The sequence below is a fragment of the Lineus longissimus genome, chromosome 15 (assembly GCF_910592395.1).
Source record: "Lineus longissimus chromosome 15, tnLinLong1.2, whole genome shotgun sequence".
NCBI lineage: Eukaryota > Metazoa > Nemertea > Pilidiophora > Heteronemertea > Lineidae > Lineus > Lineus longissimus.
Window position 1 is genome coordinate 8758289 of NC_088322.1, and position 21450 is coordinate 8779738.

Genomic DNA, 21450 nt, shown 5'->3' on the forward strand with positions numbered 1-21450 from the left:
TCATGAAAACTGGACTACAAAATGATATTGTCGCAATGACTTTATTCAAAGTACTCAAACATACCTATTAACCTCCCTTGTGTAAAACTACATCATGTCAGTTGATAATGGATGACAGTAGAGGTAAAACCAGGCTTATTAAGGTGTTCAACGCTCAGTGCAGCTCGTCAATTATAATAGTGATTTAACCAGGTCACTGACGTTCTTTATAGAATCGGCAGTGAGTGTGAATCTTAATGATTCTTCATTGCCTTTTTCAGCTAAGTCGAGATGGATTCGTCACCTGAAGGTATGGAGGGTATAGTGTGGTGGATTTAGTTTTCTTATGGACCTGATGGCGTCTTATCTCAAGTACTGCGCATGTTTACCCGGGCTTGGAATCGAAGAGAATATTGATATCAGCGCGGTTCCAATCGAAGTCGGCCCTGGCGAATACAGGCCAACAGGAACTGACCAACGTAGATCTGATCATGAAATAGGAATTATTAGAAAATACACTAAAAAGCTCGAAAAAATTAACTGATATTATTTCAGGAAATATTTACAATCATTTCAAAAGGTGTCAGTATTGTTTGCATAAAGTCCACTAACAATGGAAAACATGGATATTATAAACAGTGTCATGTAAATGTTGTTTCCATAAAGTCTACCAAACAATGGACAACATTGATGTTATAAACAGTGTAATGTAAATGTTGTTTCCATAAAGTCTACCAAACAATGGACAACATTGATGTTATAAACAGTGTAATGTAAATGTTGTTTCCATAAAGTCTACCAAACAATGGACAACATTGATGTTATAAACAGTGTCATGTAAATTTTGTTTCCATAATGTCTACCAAACAATTGAAAATATCACGTGGTCTTTATACACTTGAAAATATGTCCCTCATTCTCTATTGCAACACAAAATTAAGTATTTTGGTATTTGTGGTCGTTTGTTAAACTGGCTCTCAGCCTATCTTACTGATAGGTCTCAAAGGGTTGTTATCAATGGATCTGAATCGACCCCACTTGATGTCATTTCAGGTATGCCCAAAGGCCCGTATTTATCACGCTACTTAAGTCAAAGTATGGTGCCTAAGTAGGTACCTGAGTTAAGTACGATACCTTACCTGAGTATACTACTTAGCTATGTAGGTACTTAAGTCAATTTATGAATTCCAACTTAAGTATGGTACTTAGCTCAGCATGGTACTCAGAGCTTAGGCATACCTAACTTAAGCTGCTTGATAAATACTGGGGCCCGTATCAATTAAGCTACTTAAAGTCAAAGTATGGTGCCTAAGTAGGCACCTAAGTTAAGTACTATACCTAAGTGGAATTCTCCAAGCTGCTAACCTAAAGTATCGTATTCAAATCCACCCTTAAATGTAAGACAACTATCGGGGTGTCCTAAGTCTAAGTGTGTTGGCTTTTAGAACATGAATTCTAATCATTTCGTAAAGGAAGCTACTTCGAGATGGCTGCGTTAATGCTGCTTGCGCAAATGGACATTGGCGGCGCGCTATGAGGCGGGAACGTGTATTTCGGGAGACAGAGTGCATCCATTGGATACTTACAATGATCTTGAACTTTATCAAAGATATCGGTTTGATCATGGTACTATTTTAGCCCGTGCGTTCATTGCCTCTGTGATTCGAACCCATGCTTGGTGCTTTTTCTGAGATGTGACGTTGCTGCGTTTGGTTGACTCTGACAATTACTGTACGTTTGTCAGCTTCTGCCATAGTGAGACGCCGGCAAAATTCTAGTCACTCTCGCGGAACTTCGCCTTTTCTTTTAGGAGGCACTTTTATAGGTGGGTTGTCACCTTTGTGTTCCTCCTTTTAGACACTAATTGTATTGTAATGATGTGCTACGTTTTGTTCTTGTGTTTTATGCATTGCTTTGTTTTATAAGTTGTACACATGTTTTACATTTATCTAGTCTAAAAGTATTGATCAAATTAAGAATTTGTGAATGCTTCGGTTCTAGGATAATATATTTAAATATGATATATATCTACAAATACGCCGCGCAGGCTTGCTGGATAAAGCGTACATACATTAGTCAAAGAATGTCTCTGCGACATGAACGATATACATGTATTACCCTGCAAAAGTCTACCAAACAATGGAAGCATTCATGTTATAAACAGTGTCATGTAAATGTTGTTTCTATAAAGTCTACCAAACAATTGAAAATATCACTTAGTCTTCATACGCTTGAAAATATCGATGACAGGATTTGTGAATGCATCGGTTCTAGGATTATAGATTTAAATACAGTATATATCTACAAAATACGCCGTGCAGGCTTGCAAGGAAAAACGTTCGTCAAAGACTGTCACTGCGACATGAATGATATATTGCCCTTTACTCATCGGATTGTTCATTCTTCGTAAAATAACTCATTTTTGTAAACAGAAACCATGGTGGAATGCCGAGTTTCGCGAACACTGGATCATATATGAGAAATCAGAGAAGGATTACTTAAAATTACACAAAACGATAGGGTTGAGAATTCTAAAACATCTCGATTTATAATGAACCGCAGTTTACAGTGTAAATGCACTATGCGCCTCGTTTTTTAATTCAGCGGTTATGGTTAGACAACCACACCCCCTTGGGTTCGTGCAAAATATGGAGGCAGTCAAAAGCATTTAAAACCACTTTATTCGTTATTTAATTTGAGATGTTTTAAAATAGAAATTGATACCTCACTGTCGGTACTGATCGTCTCACCATGACCGTTTGGGTGGAGCTAAAATGTTTTTGAAGTAGGCCAAAGGTTCATCGCAATTTGATTTCTATGGCACGCCTAAGCGGAATAAATGTAAGACTTGAAAATACAATGCAACATTTTGAAATATATTGCAACCCTTGGAAAAATATGCCAACATTACAAAAACTTATGTCAATATTTCAAAATAGGTATCAAGAAATTTGAAAATAAATTGTAACATTTCCTAAAAATGTAGGTCAACTTTTTTGACAACCCTTGAAAAAAACATGGCAACATTTTGAAAATAATTATCGCAACATTCACGTCACCAAACAAATTTTCTTCCGTATCGGGCTTTCTAAGACCGGAGAAAATCAATTGGTGCGATCTGGTGATTCGGACCACGCACTCGAGCAGTCTCGTAATTTCATGTATAGCGATAGCAAGTGCACCTACAGGAGTCATGGAAAAAAGATACCAAAATGATCGTATCATTCACATATTTCACGCTTATCTTCTACGTATTTTTACCAAATGATATTTAGACCAACGTACACTTGTATGGTAGCCCCTTGTTTTCTTTATTGCCGGTGTTCTGTTGAGGATCATACTTATAATTTGGGCGCTGAGCCATAATATCCTTTGGGATCATCAGTATCATTATCTAGCCGTGTCCCTTCCTTCATCACTGCTTTTAGGGTCCAGTTGATGTCTGGTAAAAGTAGCTCACTTGAACTTCGGCTCCCTTTTCCGACTGAAATCCCAAAATACAACGTTATGCATAAAATTAATTTATGATTCATGCATGAAGTACAGCACATTTTAAATCGATGTATGTACAGTGCTTACGGATACTCTTCAGAAGAAGAAAGTTTTAGACAATTAAAATACGTTCACTGCATATTTTGCGTTTTGTGCCGCTCTATCCTTTGAAATGTAGGGTAATACGAAGTAAATGTAGTATTAAGTAGGAAAAAAAAGGATCATTGGCCCATGTGGCCCTCTCTAGCCTGTTTGTCCTTCTTTCGAATGGTCAGTTGATGGAAGACTCTTATTTGTCTGTACCTCGTCCTAAGATTACAACTAACAAATAAAGGAACCAGAAGGACACCTCTTGGAATCGGGATGAATTGACTCATTCTTTTCTAACGGTTATAATATCATTCGCCAAATAATGCCATGACGAGAAAAACTGGAAGAAATATTTCTGTTGTCATGCATATGGTATATATGAGGCCTTAAAACTAAGTAAAAAAAGCAACTGTGTTTACTTTCTTTCTACATATCTAGCAATATGTCTATACAGTTTTATATTAATCATGGTAATCGGTATGCCGTACACCTTCGGAGGGCGATTATCTTACATGTACAATATCAATGCAGTTTGACAATGTTTCTGTCTACTGTAGTTTCACATTTAGGCCATTGTACGATTACTTACCAACATCACCAGTTTGAACACTGTATCCGGGTTCTTTCGTTCCTGGTTGGTTGCTGTCTTCAATGTCTGACCTGTCTGATGACAGTATTTCAAGGTACGTTTTCTTGTTCGATACTAACCAACGACCTGAAAATTTCAAGAAAAATTTGAAGACGTTTTATTAAATATTTTGCGCAGTGATCCGCACACTGATCAAACATGTAACGTAATATGGTTGCATGAAGTAGTAGAGAGAGAGAGAGGTTTCACCCCCTTGGCTTTCCCTACCCTGTATCTCCTTCTTTCGAGTGGTAAGTTGATGTTTTACTCTCAATTGCGTGTACCCCGTCCTAAAATCTGAGGTTACAAGCAACACGATTGAAAACTGAGAAGAACAGGAATAGACTATAGGGCCGGCAATGTAAGAATACATAGCAACATCACCAGTTTGAACACTGCATTTGGACTATTTCGTTCCTGCTGTTAAAGTCGATGATTCGTAGTTGGTGTTCAGTAAGGATAAACTTCCTGAAATTTTATATTGCAAGTGTCAGACATTTTAGAACACGTTTTCCAGTTTTCTGTGTAAAATGAGAAGGGGTATACCACTTGTTGCCTGTCTGCCGATTGAACCGCTTTAAAGGTCATATATCAAGGTTTGAAAACATGCTTGATACTCATGAAATATGTTGAGGGTTAAAAAAACAAGATCCCAGACATTAAAAAAATTCGAATAATAAAGTCATTATTTAGTTATTTCAATTTTCAATTTGAAACTATTTGAATTTCCCACCACACACAACTTTAGATTAGTTCCACATGTGGCCGCTAGGGATTTTTTGATGACGTAGGTCAGGTCAGTCAGAACAAAGCAAGATGGCTTCCGCATACAGTTCAGAGAGTGAGAGCAGTGAATTTGAGGATGTTTTGGTCGATACAGAAGGATATTTAAACGTTGAGCCATACATGTTCGAGCCATTGATATTGATATATTGATAAATTAGAATTTGTGGTTAATCAATTTGCATGGCACTGTGAGACCTGCCGATATAGCAAAGAAGACATTGATAGATGGTTGCAGATGCATAACATGTATGATTTTTGAACAGACTAATGTTGCACAATATTGTTTCACCTCGTCTGTGTTGTATCGCCAGTTATGTCATGACGCTGAACTACTATTGAAAAGTGACGGTATTATGCACAATCATCTTGACGTGACGATATAATGCCGTGCAACGTTAGATAGGCCTAGATGTCAGATGACAATAATCTGTCATTGACAGTGGCTGTCACTGACACTGACCTGTGTCGCTGTCACCTCGCTGTCACCTTGCTATGGCTGGAACACAAGAAGACACTATGCGGTATCACAGGCCCCAATAGGGCCTACACATTATGTATAACAACCGACCTCAGCAGCCTCGGGCATTAAATGCAATTGACATGGTTGTGTAGCCACTGTACAGTGGATGACATGTGCCATTTGGGTAGTATGAGTGTTGTGTGCATCAGCAGTGTATAAATCATGAAATAGTGTTCAACTCACTTCTTGATGTTTACGTTTTTTGGCTAACGAACGTTCCTTTGGAGGCTGTCGCATGTAAGTGGGGTTGGTCAAATCGAATACAGATGGAACAGCTGTTGGATGCAGATATCCGGCTTCATGTGATAATCCGTATCGATAAAGTGATCACTGCAAAGTTTGGCCGAAGGCCCAGGCTTCCAACACTCCAAACGTTTGCACTTCCGAATCCACAGCTTCCTCCTCTCTCGTTCAACTGGCTTTGGAAATTCATGAAAATGGGTCCCATCCGTCATTCGATTGTTCTTTGTGCTAGCCTTGACACAATTCGGAGCCACACAATACACCATAGTGAATGAAACACATTACTTCCAGGTGTGCATAATTAATTAAGGCCCTCCTGCTTTTATGATTGCATGACATGTACAGATGACCTGATCTACATCACAACTTTTGCTGAACCCGCCGCCTGGCTCTAACAAGCCAGTTGCTAGCCTGATCAGGTAATCAAGTTGTCAAACACATAATTGGCTATATCTTCAAAATGGATGGAGCTAATTGCATTTGGTTTTCTGTATTGTATAAAGTGTTAGGTACACTTTTGAAATCGTCTTACAGCAGAAAATGGCAAAAAACCTTGATATATGACCTTTAATGTTGCAATGAAGTGGGGCTCGATGGCAGATTTATTATGCGTGCATTGAAAGTAAGTTTTCGACCCCTTTTTGCTGTCAGTATAGCCTCAATATAGGAATATGTCCTAGGCATGGGACCACCCCGGCGAATCAGTATCACATTACCCGCGGACTCGCCGTCTCTACGCCGCAAAGATATCGATTTGACTATTTGCATAGAAAAGTCAACAAAGCACAGGAAAATATAAAACTATGCCTATTGAAACTTATCAGATTCAATTAGATGCATCGGATAGCTACATGTAGTTATTCCACAGACAGTGGTCAAACCAATTTGGACAAAAGTATTTTAATTTCCTTCAGTGGAGCACGTCATAATTTGTTGATGTTTTTTTTACCATTCGTTTATTCAAAAAAAGGAAGTCAGTCATGTCGATCATGCAGAGGTTTCACTTCATTCATAATTACTTAATACACATATTTTTATTTCGATGTCATGATTGTAAATATCTAGATGATTTGGTGATCGCATGGATTCAGGTGATATTCCATCATAGGCCTGCGGCGTGGGTAGAGGACATTGTCCGGCTGTTAGGATCGGCTCATGGCCGGAGAAACCTTGATAGTTTTATCTCAATTACACTATGTTTACTGTATCCAACATATCTGTAAAACTCTATCTTTCCGTCCTTTGTCACAAAGGCCGTTTTTTCACGATCTTGTTTCTACTTTAGGTGCACCTGCCAATAACCGGTCTTGAGGTCTAAATAAGGAGCAGATCTCAGATACAATACATTTAGGATCACTTACTTTCTTTAGGACTTGGTGGGTCTTCGCTGGATAAGTTTGATGTCGATGTGAGCAATGATTCAGTGTCTTTCGACTTCGAAGACCAGAACTTTTCTGAATTCAAAAGACGTTTTAGAATTACTTAAGTGGACAAATCTTCAATCATTCTGACAGAGTGAGTAAGAAGGAATGTGCTTGCTGCCGGCGTATTGGTTCGTGATTATACCGTGATGCATTAAAATGTTTAGCAAACCGAAAGGCATTAGAAGGGAAACACGATCGAAATTTGTATTTGTCTTCCCTTCCTATTTCTGCGGTGGATATTTAGTTGAATACCGGGATTATGCGCACTGGCATCTACTGAAATGTTCAATATGTATAAGTAATTCTGTTCAACGAACCAAAAATGACTTCGAATATGCAAAGCAAGAAACATTAAATGGGATTCGACAATTACATAATATGTTACAGTTAAGATCCCAATGATTTGTGATTCTCGTAAAATCAGCTGGATATGCGTTGCTGCCATGAGGCTTAAAATCACGAATACTAAACGTTGTATATACATGTATGTGTACGAACCTTTTTTCATCATGACAAGCGCTACAAGGAGAACGATAAAAAGCAACACGGCGCCTGTTATTGGTAACCACATGCAGTGCTCATACGCGATGTCACTGTCGGGCCAGTCATCCACGGCAGTCAATTGTGGCTCGTGATCAGTGCGCCCTTCGTACATAATGGCATTGTCACGCCGGTCATTTGATACGGCTGCTTGGAATGGTGTCGATGTAGATACGTATTCTCTGTAATCTAATCACGTGATAAAACGTAAATCAAAGTTAACGCGATTTTCGCACGAGCAATATAATGCCTTTCCCGCGCTTCAATCGGTATCAAAAGCAATTGTTGCAACATGAAGTCATACGCAAGGTTCTGAACAGCATCAATTCAAAATTTTTTTTCTCGATAACTCACCTTCACATCCAAACCTTTTGCAGACAATTTTACTAAGACTGCAGGGAATACTGCACGATCGGCAGGCCTCTATTGCTGCCTCGTAATATTGATCAGTCCTGCATAACATGTCACCGTCGTAAATAAGCTGGAAATGATAAACTGAGACTGAAAACAAGTCCGTTGATTTCTCAAAAATTTTTGATGTTTTTACCCAAAAATTAATGATGATATACACATCTAACTGAACTCATGAGGGAACCCTTGATGTACTGAACATACTTTTTTATTACTCCACAAAGACAAGGTTCCAGAAATGATAATAAAGGCCAAAAACATGGTTCAATTCGAAACCTATGAGGCTCAAAGTTCATTAGAATGTTCGCCATAAACAACTTTAATTCACTTTGATACACACCAGGGTCAAATAGGCAAGTATTTGGGGATTTAGGGGAGTATAGTGAAATTTGACGCCAGGCCAGAAATGGCCAGAACTAGCCTTACCCAGTTGCCCCATATCTGAGATGACCCCCAAGTATGGAAAACATGGCAACATCAACGAATGGTATTCCAACATGACTGAGAAGATCCCCAGATCATTAAGAACACACCTTCCGGACTGACCCAGGCTGTATTTAACCTCTGGAAGCTGTTTTTCCATGAGCATACAGGTTTTGACCACTTTTGCTAGTAGAACGCGCTTTTCGAGGATTTTCCAGTTAACGCCTCATTTTCTGAAATAATGGCCTATTTTGCCAATAGACACCCAAGGAAACGGGTTTTCAAGTATTTCTGAACAAAATATCAAGATAATAAAGTGTATGAACCAGTGGGAAAAGTCCTTGTTTTCCACATTTTCCCTACCTCTACCCCCTTCACTCTTGTGCTCCATCATCGAAAACTTCGACACAAAATTATCACAAAAACCTCATTCATTGGTTTTAAAATTGCTCTTACCACAAGGAAGTGGTCTCTATCTATTGATCAAAATGCATTTTGATACACACCAGGGTCAAATAGGCAAGTATTTGGGGATTTAGGGGAGTATAGCGAAATTTGACGCCAGGCCAGAAATAGCCAGAACTAGCCTTACCCAGTTCCCCCATATCTGAGATGACCCCCAAGTATGGAAAACATGGCAACATCAGCGAATGGAATCTCAACATGACTGAGAAGATCCCCAGAGCATGAAAAACACACCTTCATCAGGACTGACCAAGGCTGTATCTGCCCTCTAGAAGCTGTTTTTCATGAGCATACAGGTTTTGACCACTTTTGCTATTAGGCTACGCACCACTAATAGATTTTAAGCCATTTTCCTTTAGACATCAACTGCCATAACTTTTTCCAACTATCTCACTCGAATCTAATATTTACAGGGCAGAAAGACCTCACCCAGGGCATAAATCCATAGTAACACCAGCTAATCAAATCGGTTTTCTCCAAAATGTCACTTTAATATCTGAGTTATCAAAACATATTTAAATTGGCAGTCTTTTATGTTGTTTTACCTACCAAAGACCGCAAGAAAACATCCACGTTTTAGCAACTCCGCCGAATTCGGCACTTTCCGTGACGCTCCACTCAAGACCAAATATCAATTGGGTCTTAGCGGGTCAATAGCTGACATAAATAGCCACGGTGAACTCGATTTATATCACTTACCTTATACAGTTCCATTTCAATGAGCAGTAACATATTTTCCTAGATTGTGACCGTAAACTTTTTCTGGGTCTTGTTTATGAAAAGTAATTCACACACAAAATAGGAAATGAAAATTTCATGAAAAGTTGGGAAAGTAATAGATTCATATTCATATCAGAGGTTATATTTATCATTACCTAGTACTTGAAAAGCACGGAATATGTCGAGCACAATAAAACAAGATGAACTATTTCACTTCTGCAGTTTTTAAAGTTCCGTTTTTTCGACGATAAAGGGAAAACGTTCATGGAATGAACTTGAAAGAAGAAAAAATTCCCGTACACATGGTATATTAAGTCAGAAAACGCGACTGAGAAATACAAATTTATTCGAGAAAGTTTTCATGCATGGTATTCGAGAGAATCTTTCCTTGAACGACTCTCTGGTCTTTCCAAGACATCGTAATAGGCATCACTAAAGGAGCTGAGTTCTTTATTTTGGCTTCCATCCAGATGTCTGATCGATATCTAACCTCGGCAATGATCAAGAAGCTGTTCTATCGCGTGGCGGCCTTCGTTCTTGCAGACATCTCTTACTTTGAGAATACCATAAAACTAAATAAATGACTGGTCCACTGCTCATGTGTGTTCTTCATGAAGTCGGAGTCATCCCACCATCTCAGGGTTTTATTTTGCGTGGGTCTTATGTTCCGCGGATTTCCTTGTTCCGAGATTCCCATGATCCCGGGTTCTATGTTTCCCAATTACGACAAAGGACCAAATCTATAATTTGTATTGAGGTATCATCCATGGAAAATTACAGGGATGATTTTTGGCCTTGGTTATAGATAGAGCCTAATTTATATCAAGTTTCATTGAGGTGAAGGATAAGGGTCAGGGCCTGTGCAGAAGAAGAAAACATCCCCTTGAAAAAGTGTTTCGCTATATCGCATTTTGACAAATTATGGTATGTGGTTATGGAGACCATGACCGCTAATATAAATAGCAAAACGATTAAAGCGCATAAAAGAATCATGTGTTCCCCAGATATTCCTTAGGGCCCAGGGAGACGACCTAATTAGGTCTATGGGGCAATTATTTGTTAGGAAGTGACTACTTGGCCAGCCCGGCTTACCAAACAGCGACTTTTTCTTGTCCTGAATGGAGAGCCGAACTCATTAATATTAAAGTAAACTCTCCAGCTCGCCAAACAGGGTAGATTTTTCACCAGTTTGGCAAGCCCGGCTGGCCGAACTGGGTGGCTTTTTAGTGCTGTTTGGCAAGCGGCTCTCCAAACAGGACAAAAAAAGATGCCTGTTCGGCGAGCGGCTTGGCAAATAGACCCGGTGTAACATCTGTGGTTGTTTCCCATGTGTCAGTGTTTCCAAACAATAGGCAGCTAGAGAGACCATGACTTTTCAATAGGGGGAAACACAGAAAAACTTGTCAATCTATCTTTTAGCGTTCCCAAACAATGAGGGGAAACACTCAAAAATAGAAACACTCAAAAACATTACACCGGCCTAATTGTTAATGGCCGGTCTTAACAAGAACGTCAATGCCCCATCAATAAGGTAAAAATATCATTCGCAGTTAGTCGTTTCACATGACAAAACTGTTATTTGTCACAAGGCTCGGCTATGCGTACTGATAGGCACAACCTATCGCGATCCGCATACATTCATCGAGGACAAGTTATGAAAAAGGTCAAACATGATGTCCTAAATACTTCAAAAACTGTTTTTCGGTCATATCAAAAATTGTTATAAAAGACACATTTGTTGAGGAACTGTCTTGTCCAAAAACGCATCGCAGTAGAATGTTGTACCTGATGATATCGACCAGCCCAAAACTTTCATTTTGTTGATTTGGGATAAATCAGCAAGGGAAAATAAACGAAACGAAAGAGAAAAAAACCCGGTTGGCATGCAGTATGCCAACAGCAAGTATTATGATCATAGTGCAGGTTTATTTATCGAAGTGTCTGGTAAGACCTATATAAAGAAACGAGACAAGTTATTATTAGACCAGGAAGTGTTTTTGTTAGCGTGTTTGGCGTTTTTCCAAAATTCTTTTCAAATCTTAGATTATATAGTGAAACGGTTAATGTCCTAGGGAGATTGTGCTCACATGGGGCAACACAAGACAGGAGTATAAATGGATGAAATGTCCTAACTGGCATAGTCAGTATTGCCACTTAGTAGACTATGCTTCTCACCGCCTCAACTCAGACCTAGACATGCACAACACTTGGTGTTGACCACGTTTTGTAAAATTACCGCTTTGAATATTGCCCAAAAGTCTATCATATGGTCTCCTGGAGCTATGATCTCCTTCGAATTCATTAAAGATTAGTTCTCGATAACGATGGACTGCGATCTAAAGCCCGCAGCACACAAGCCGCCAACTTTGGCGACAAGAAGCGTTCAGCTGACGCCTCTCGACGCCGAAGTTGGCGGCAAGTAGATCCGGGTCAGAACACACCTGCCCAGAATCGGCGTCCAGTAGCGTATTTTCCGCCACTTTAGGCTGCCATTTTGAAATAATGTGACATCAAGACGCATACTGATTGGCCATAGCCTCGCCGCCGACGCCAATTCAGGCGGCCATCCGTAGCACACCTGGTTTCTTCTTGCGTTCAAACGCGGCGACACGCGTTAAAAATCAAACATGTTAGATATTTGGCGTTTAGTTGCGGCTAGTGGCGTCAAGACGCGTTCGCCGACGCCGTTCGAAGCAGACTAGGGATTTTTCAGGCGTTCAGGACTCTTGCGGCAAAAAACGCCTGTGAACGCCGAAGTTGGAGGCTAGTGTGCTACGGGCTTAAGGACACCAATACCAACTTTCAGTCGATCAACGCCCTTCTTTGTCATGTCTGTTGTGGCGAAAGAAAAACAAGAAGACAAAACTGTGCTAATAATGAACAATACGTTTATTCGTCCTTGTTGGCTTATGCCTATCGACCCCACGAATCATCTTTCATAGAGGTCGATGTTATCAACCCTTGTGATAGCCGTTTAGGGAGTTTTCGCAATCCCCGAAACGCTAACGTGAACGCCTATCTCATTGTTCGACCTCATGATAACGATGTCAAACAATAGGATAGGCGTTCACGTTGACGTTTCGGGGGATTAACGAAAACTTCCTACTGGGAATTGATCCTGCCCGCTAAGCAGAAGTACACATTCTGCGGCGATGCCTTTGGGAACTACATGTAAACAGTTGCGTGCAAATATATTTCATACATCCAAAAGTTTGTTGTTTTTCATTTTGAAAATTTACTGAAAAATTCCGATATGAGGATAGTTTTTTACCACCCGTTATATTTTTGAAGGATGTCGGTAGCCTTTGATGGTTCTCAAGAGGAAGAACACGACACATTACAGCTCTAAAGCTATTGTCTGACAGAGGCTTTTCACCAGCAGATTACGCTTACGTATACATGTAAATGGCAAAATAAAAGTAGAAGTGGCGATACTATATCGTCAAACGTAACATGCATCTGCCTAGCCATCCCTAGCAATTACTTCATTATCAAGTCATACGCGTGTTTCCAAATGGATCAAACCATTGGCCACATGTTCAGCAGGCCGAGTCCATGTAGCTACAGCCGTGAAAGCCGACTTTTAACAGGAAATGAGAAAATGTAGAGAGTAGGCTAAATAGTTGGTCGTGCGAAATCCCCTTTAAAGGTCATATATCAAGGTTTTTTGCCATTTTCTGCTGTAAGACGATTTCAAAAGTGTACCTAACACTTTATACAATACAGAAAACCAAATGCAATTAGCTCCATCCATTTTGAAGATATAGCCAATTATGTGTTTGACAACTTGATTACCTGATCAGGCTAGCAACTGGCTTGTTAGAGCCAGGCGGCGGGTTCAGCAAAAGTTGTGATGTAGATCAGGTCATCTGTACATGTCATGCAATCATAAAAGCAGGAGGGCCTTAATTAATTATGCACACCTGGAAGTAATGTGTTTCATTCACTATGGTGTATTGTGTGGCTCCGAATTGTGTCAAGGCTAGCACAAAGAACAATCGAATGACGGATGGGACCCATTTTCATGAATTTCCAAAGCCAGTTGAACGAGAGAGGAGGAAGCTGTGGATTCGGAAGTGCAAACGTTTGGAGTGTTGGAAGCCTGGGCCTTCGGCCAAACTTTGCAGTGATCACTTTATCGATACGGATTATCACATGAAGCCGGATATCTGCATCCAACTAAATATATTAAATGCCACTTGTTAAAAACAGCTGTTCCAACCATGTCAATTGCATTTAATGCCCGAGGCTGCTGAGGTCGGTTGTTATACATAATGTGTAGGCCCCATTGGGGCCTGTGATACCGCATAGTGTCTTCTTGTGTTCCAGCCATAGCAAGGTGACAGCGACACAGGTCAGTGTCAGTGACAGCCACTGTCAATGACAGATTATTGTCATCTGACATCTAGGCCTATCTAACGTTGCACGGCATTATATCGTCACGTCAAGATGATTGTGCATAATACCGTCACTTTTCAATAGTAGTTCAGCGTCATGACATAACTGGCGATACAACACTGACGAGGCGAAACAATATTGTGCAACATTAGTCTGTTCAAAAATCATACATGTTATGCATCTGCAACCGTCTATCAATGTCTTCTTTGCTATATCGGCAGGTCTGCCATGCAAATTGATTAACCACAAATTCTAATCACTTTCGTCCGAATGATCACTCTCATTATGATCTAGTGATATTAATGGCTCGAACATGTACGGCTCAACGTTTAAATATCCTTCTGTATCGACCAAAACATCTTCAAATTCACTGCTCTCACTCTCTGAACTGTATGCGGAAGCCATCTTGCTTTGTTCTGACTGACCTGACCTACGTCATCAAAAAATCCCTAGCGGCCACATGTGGAACTAATCTAAAGTTGTGTGTGGTGGGAAATTCAAATAGTTTCAAATTGAAAATTGAAATAACTAAATAATGACTTTATTATTATAATTTTTTTAATGTCTGGGATCTTGTTTTTTAACCCTCAACATATTTCATGAGTATCAAGCATGTTTTCAAACCTTGATATATGACCTTTAAAGCTGAGACAAAACTGAAATGATAGAGAGTAAATGTTTAAATGTCATATTACGATACGTTACAAGAATTCTGATCAATCGCAATAAAGGCGTGCACGACATTGGCTGAACATAATTTGTTTACTGTAGATTTCGTCTTTTTTCCGCGAATGAGAGGGCAACAGAGAGGGCGCCCCCTTCGTTTTCCCACTCTAACTCACCTTGGGGTGATAATGAACTACACGGTTATCTAGTGGTTTATTCGATTTAATACAATTGACGAACGTTTTCACATTGATGAGCCACCCCTTACAAACATAATGCATGTAAAGTCGAACTTGACCTATATCTGCTGACAATTTGTAAATATCATGCGCGCGCACTCTCGTATCTCTTCAGCATGGTTTTCATGAGGAAAAGTTGCGACAAACCAACGTCCTGTTGAGAATAACCTACATCAGCTACTCGCAAGCTTATATGAAGGTATATCTGTTGTGTGCACAACAAAGCGTAATTTTGCCATTACCTCGTAATTCAGGCCAAGTCATACACTGTCTATTAACTTTAAAACCCGTTCGCACCTTGGCCTAAATTCCCATTGCTCTACGGTCTTATCAAAGGGTTATCAGTGAAAGTATTGTTCAAGTCGACCCCCACGAAACACCTTTTGTAGGGGTTGATAGGCCCTTACTGGCAAGGGTAATAAACGTACTGAAATTGGCGGATCCCGAAGAGTGCGATTCATATAATTTTCGTTTAGCCAACATCGACGACACCAGGCGTGCCCATCTCTGTACTACGCACTGCTTCAGGTGTTCGAACACCCTTCCCTTCCTCAGTCAGCGTAACACTGCGTCCCTCCATAGGCGCAACAGTTGCTGTTCTCAACTTCAAAACACGCACCAACTCATTTCGAAACATTGGTCCTGATGCGACATACAAGAAGAAATTGATGGCGTTATTCATGTAGCTAAGCACTTGACAGATTGCGTACCCAAGTTCGTATTTTGCTTTCAGCAATGGCGGCGCGTAGTTCCAGCCTGGGTTGAATTGATAGAACAATGTCTGTGGACTACACAGGACACAGAATGTTACAGTTGTGACGATCATAATGACGGTGTTACTGGTGATTTTTCTGCTCCTTCTTCCACTTTGGATGCCAGTCATCATTCGTATCTTGACGATAATACAAGTGTTGCATATCACCATAACTACAAATGGTATGATCCAGTACAAGCTTCGGATAATGTAAGGGAAAATCTTACTCTCGACGTAAAAATAGGGTTCGACTGGGCGACATGCTGTACCGGCTGGCAACTGCACCAACCTACGAGTCCAGCATATCCGAAGGTTCACTGCGAAAAGGAAAATGGTGGCCCCCAGTGCTATAAATATAGAATTCCTAAAGGAGAAAATGTGCTTTACTTGAATTGGGAAGAAGACTGAGATTGCTCTTTCAACGGCTAATATCAGCAAAATCCATGATGTTAGTGTTATAAGGAACTGACGCTGTATAGTCCAATATGCACACATGGCATTTGTGAGGTTATCTATGTAAATTCCATAGACTTTAGCCACAGTGTCCGGAATGCACACAACGTATATCGTCACGAGATCGGCTAGTGCCAAGTAAGATAGGTATAAACTCGTCGGTGTTCCCCGTAATGCTTTTCTCTGCATGACCACGAAGGATAAAATGTTTCCAACCGTCGCAGTTGGGACGAGTATGATAGTAGCAACCAGCCGAATATACACAGAAATTTTAAACGCTGTGAGGTCCTCATAAAGAATCCTCTCCGTTGTTGCATTTTCATCAAAAAGAGCGGCCGTGGTAGCTATCATAGAATCCTCTGCAGTTTCTAGTAAGCCGAATGATGAATCTGGAGGGTGTGAAATTACCGCCATGTTGCTGGGCAGCGGCTAGGCATTCGCAACAACCGACTACCTTTGCACGGGGAAAAATGACGGCTACGCTGGGCCACTTACTGAGAGCTCTCTAACGACATCGAGACGAACTGGCAGTTGCCATGCATACAGCTTCAATTTATCATTTCCTTGGAATGAATGGAAACCAGGTTCTCTCGTGGGTCCCGGATGTTATTACAGAAATGGCGGAGGTAGGGATTTATTAGTCCGGCCCGCCATGTGGGGCTTAAGTAAATTTGTCTGGCAACAGGCAGTGGAAACGTTTTACAAAAATGTCATCGTTCATGTGTATGAATATCGAGCGTGTTCATGTTTACAATCCATTTCATTTCGCCCGTCCCGACTTTTTTTTCAGTGAATCTGTTGGCTAGGTTCGGTGTTACCCCCGGGATACGCCTGCTCCTGAAAAAAATACGATAAAAAAATAAGCATAATGTGTTGTATTTGCTGTGTCGGAAAACAATGTCTGCGGTCTTTTACATTGTTTTAGGCCACTGTGCGAAAACCTCTGGGCGCATTTCATCACAATTATTAGGATCCAAGATAATTTCCAGGTTCGAGGTTGATATTTTGATCTGATTTTTTACGACCTTTTTGCTCGTCTTTGGGGTGGTCTGAAGTTCTGGCGAAGGCGATTTTTATAATGGACATTAGAGTCAACCATACGGGAACAGAGCCAAAAGGGTTATAAGTATGTGAAAATGTACAAAATCGAGATTATTTGGGGAAACAGTCCTCCATTAACGTCTTTTTCAAAGCTAAATTCTTGCTGACTATTAATTGAAATTTGTGCAAATAGCACCAAAATTCAATTATTTGAATATATTGACCCTGTACCGGACCCCGTAGCCTGCACTCATGCTCCCAGGAACAAATTCCCGGTCAGACTCACATGGAATGTGTTTGAAGGAACAACTTGGGCATGGAATAAATTGTTTTTTCAGACAAAAATGGTTTCCAGCAAGGTAGTGACTGCTCCAAACAGGATCAATGAAAAACCACTCTGGCAAAAATCATCATTTGGTAGGTAGGTCCCACACCCAAGTTTTCCCTTTAGATCTTCTTCTGCTTCCTATGAAACTTGTACAAGAATGTTGTAAAATTCCGGTTCTCATCTTAAACCAGATTTAAAGCACAATCATTCAATTCTACTGGAAGAATTGCTTAAAACTGATGAAATCTTAATACATGTTATAGCAGAGAATGTTCAAATTTAACAAATTTGTCAATATAAAGAGATATAAGTATAACATTGTCATATTGATCATATCGATGTTATACCTTTGATCAACATAACAAATGAAAAGATAACATCGGTATGTTTCCAATACACGCATCTACTTTGTTTCAATTGCAGCAAATTGATTGATTTTAACAGAAGTTCATATATGCGCTCTCACATCAATGTAGCACCTTGTAACTTTCACACAACAAAACACTTTTGAATATGCAAGAGAATGAGTCAACGACGACACCATTATTCGCTTAACGTCGTGCTCCTCAAACGAATGGTGAAAACTGGAGCACGAGGTCCTGAAAATGCTTGATCTGGACCATTCAGAAACAGAAAGTAGAAGAGGTCATCGTGATCACAACCTAGATGACAAGTAAAATCGGCGAACTCTTCAATTGTTCATGGTAATGAAACGCGTCAACTGATACACTGCCTCCCGCCAGCATAAAGCTGAATTATTCTCAAAAACAATTTTACCCAACTATTCGTACTGGTCTCAAGAGTGATATTGACTGCCAAAGTATTCGAAAAGATAATGGAAGAAGACTGTAGATGACCCGTTTTTGGTTTTGTCTTAGAAAACAAAAATAAATCATAAGACATCATCGTGGTTCGTCGTGCTAAGGAACTACAGATTACCGTGTTTCGTGCGCTTCCACCTATTAGAAAACCCCGTGTCAAACCCGTGTTTATTTAAGCACGGCAATTCAAAGGTGGCAGCGCAAAAACACGGGGATTTACTAGGTGGAAGCGCAACTTATGAGAGTATGGCAGTTTTTCGGATTTCTCTGGATCAACTGAGGAAAGCACGTGCTATACCAGGCTCCTTCTTTCTTTGACACTGTTGGATTAAACGAAATGTATGCACTGTAGTTTCTCCCCTGTTAATCTAATCTGGCAGTTTAAGATATTGCATTCTCTGATCAAAATATGTATTCCTGGTGTGATCTGATAATACAAATGTCAATATCCTTGTTACAAAGATGCGCTTAAATTAATCATTTTGACGAGTTTTGTGAAATTACCGAAACACGCCTCGGGTAACGGGTATTACCAAGTATCATCAAATAGCCATTTTCTTCTGTTCACCCCCGATCGCCCGCGGTTATAATAACGTTTAGTGTTTCATCAAACAGTAAATATTTATCGGTCGATAGGTATGGAGAACAATCACAGACATCACTGCTGTTTTGTTATGCTATTATAAAATAAAACCTAGACATGCTGTTCTGGCCGTGCAAGTAAACTCATTGAAGTAACTAAACAAGGAGGACCTCTCCCCGTGTTGTTACTCAAGCAGCAAATGACAAGACGATATGTTTATGTACAGTAGAACCACTCTATTAAGGATACCCTTGGGACTGACAAGTGTTGTCCTAAACCGAGAGTTGTCCTGATTAGAGAGGTCTAAGTGGAGAAGTTACCTCAATATAGAAAAGACAATTTCATCGATTGAATTTAAAATGAAATGGGCATCCTACGTCTGATTTACGAACATTTTATTATACAAATATCTCAGCCAATAGCAGCTACATGTAGATATCTGCAGCTTTTAAACAAACATGACAAAGGTTATAATCAAAATTAGTCAAATACATGTACTTGTTCTTGTGCTAACTGGCAACAATTATTAATGTCGACAGATTTTTCTCTCGTTCCTGGATTTGATATCGAAGTGTCTGCCGAACGATGTATACGTTTGACATTTGACATGTTTGGGACAGTAGATAACACAGTGAAAAGCGCTATATAAGAACTACTTATTAATATTATCATTATCATTAAATAGTAAAGTAAAATCCTGGTATTAAATAATGTCCCTGACTCTCTATACTCCAATAACAATGATGATAAATTTGATTTGATTACTTCATTATTTTTAGTTAAAGCAAAGACTAACCTTAATTCGCAAAGGTCGATGATCCTGGTAAGCCGTACTGCATTCTCAGGAAAATTCGAAACAAATGTCATCCATTGAATAGAGTCACTTCCAAATGTTTGGGTATAACACACAAAAAGGACGGATTCTTGGGTCATCACAGGCGATCAAATTTTCCTGGAAGCACGTCTCTCTTCCTATACTTCAGATGACTTCTTCGCCTGATCGAGCATCACACCTAGCACAAAAACTCCAATATGCAGTCACGAGTTTCAGTGAAATAAAAATCGATAGGTAATATTTAAAAAATACTATCGATGTAACAGATAGGGTGGGAATGTGATTTTGTATATGTGCTAGAAATAGTCGCCACGCATGTTTTTTCGACGTATTGTATTTTAAGGGAGTGGCCCCCGAGTGCATGGTTAAGCTATATATATGTACCTGACCAGAGGAACAATATGGCTGTTCACACGGGACCAGACTAAACCAGATCATATCAGATCACATCGTTCTCGATGTCATGAATGACGTCTCGTATTAATGACGTCAGTATGTACATCACCAGTACACATTCGTGGATTGAAACTTCATAATTTTCTTCATTTTAAACACACCTTATTCTCAATTTAAGAAAAAATATATCTTAAATGGAAATTACCATTTAACTGGTGGTGAGACCACGCATTGATCTCAAACTGAACTATTTTCGTGTACAACCGCGTGCTGATTGGTTTAATACGGGTGCGTGACCTGCGTATTTTAACACGGCTGACCAATCCAGACCGATCCGGATCGATCTATATCGGTTTGGTCCCGTGTAGCCTACAGCAGTTCCCCAATCCGATAACGGCCATTACCTCATCAATTCGTGGATTGATCACCAATTTATGATAAGTCGTCTCCACAAGATGCAACGACGGGAACCGAGCCAGAAAACCTCATGGATAATGTTGTGTCATTATGAACCAATTAAACACGGCTTCTCGCTAATATGACAGTGTAACGACGGGGGGGGGGGGGGGCGAATGGCTTTAATATTAGCCTTAGAAACATTTGTTACTGGTCGCGGTTTCTTCGGTGTATTCACGGGATGCAGCACGTACTACTGGAAACCGCCAGGTTTTCGCGCCCCTTTAATTTAGATTATCGAAAATTTATGAATTAATTAATAAAATTCTTCTCGATATCATCTTGTTAGATAAAGAAATTTTTCTCAAGCGTGTCTTGAAAAAGAACTCGCCATCATCACCGTCGTCGTAGTCGACATCGTCATTGTCATCGTCATCATCATCATCATCAGTTGACTGCGCCGCAAATGGTGCCAGCAGCCAAATGCAAATTCTCCGCGAAAACTTATTGGTTTACCAGTGATTGCTTGTATCAAATTTACAAGAAAATGGCTGGTGGTTACAGAATTCGTGAAAAGCTATTTTATATTTAGTGACAGGAAGAGACTATTGCTGGGACCGGTTTTTGTCGGATCTGACAACGTGCGCTTTGTCTATAATTAAGTCCTTGATATGCGCGATCATCGGGTTGTCTCGTGTGATAGTTCACTTGCCACAGTCATGCCACCTAAATTCAAAATATCTGACTGCCAAACTTCTGGTGAGAATCAATTTGATAATACTTATTATCCAGGTCAAATATTTTTGTGCACATCAGGCT

At 39.9% G+C, this 21450-nt stretch overlaps 1 protein-coding gene across 1 annotated transcript; it reads right to left on the reverse strand.

The window, feature by feature from the left end:
* Positions 1-27: 27 nt before the first annotated feature.
* LOC135499542 (uncharacterized) lies at positions 28-9624 on the reverse strand. The gene is made up of 6 exons (XM_064790357.1): positions 9551-9624; positions 8057-8183; positions 7661-7891; positions 7100-7192; positions 4151-4276; positions 28-3463 (listed from the first exon to the last, which is right to left on the reverse strand). The coding sequence occupies exons 2-6, from the start codon at positions 8163-8165 to the stop codon at positions 3321-3323; spliced, it is 702 nt and encodes a 233-aa protein (XP_064646427.1). The 5' UTR covers positions 8166-8183; positions 9551-9624; the 3' UTR covers positions 28-3320.
* Positions 9625-21450: the final 11826 nt, after the last annotated feature.

What these genes read in the sequence shown, in the direction of transcription:
- LOC135499542 (XM_064790357.1), bottom strand. Translation starts at nt 8,165, where the DNA reads ATGTTATGCAGGACTGATCAATATTACGAGGCAGCAATAGAGGCCTGC. An exon ending in CAAAAGGTTTGGATGTGAAG is followed by an intron (nt 7,892 to 8,056) that starts GTGAGTTATCGA and finishes TCACGTGATTAG; the next exon opens with ATTACAGAGAATACGTATCT. An exon ending in TGTTCAAACTGGTGATGTTG is followed by an intron (nt 3,464 to 4,150) that starts GTAAGTAATCGT and finishes TTGGGATTTCAG; the next exon opens with TCGGAAAAGGGAGCCGAAGT.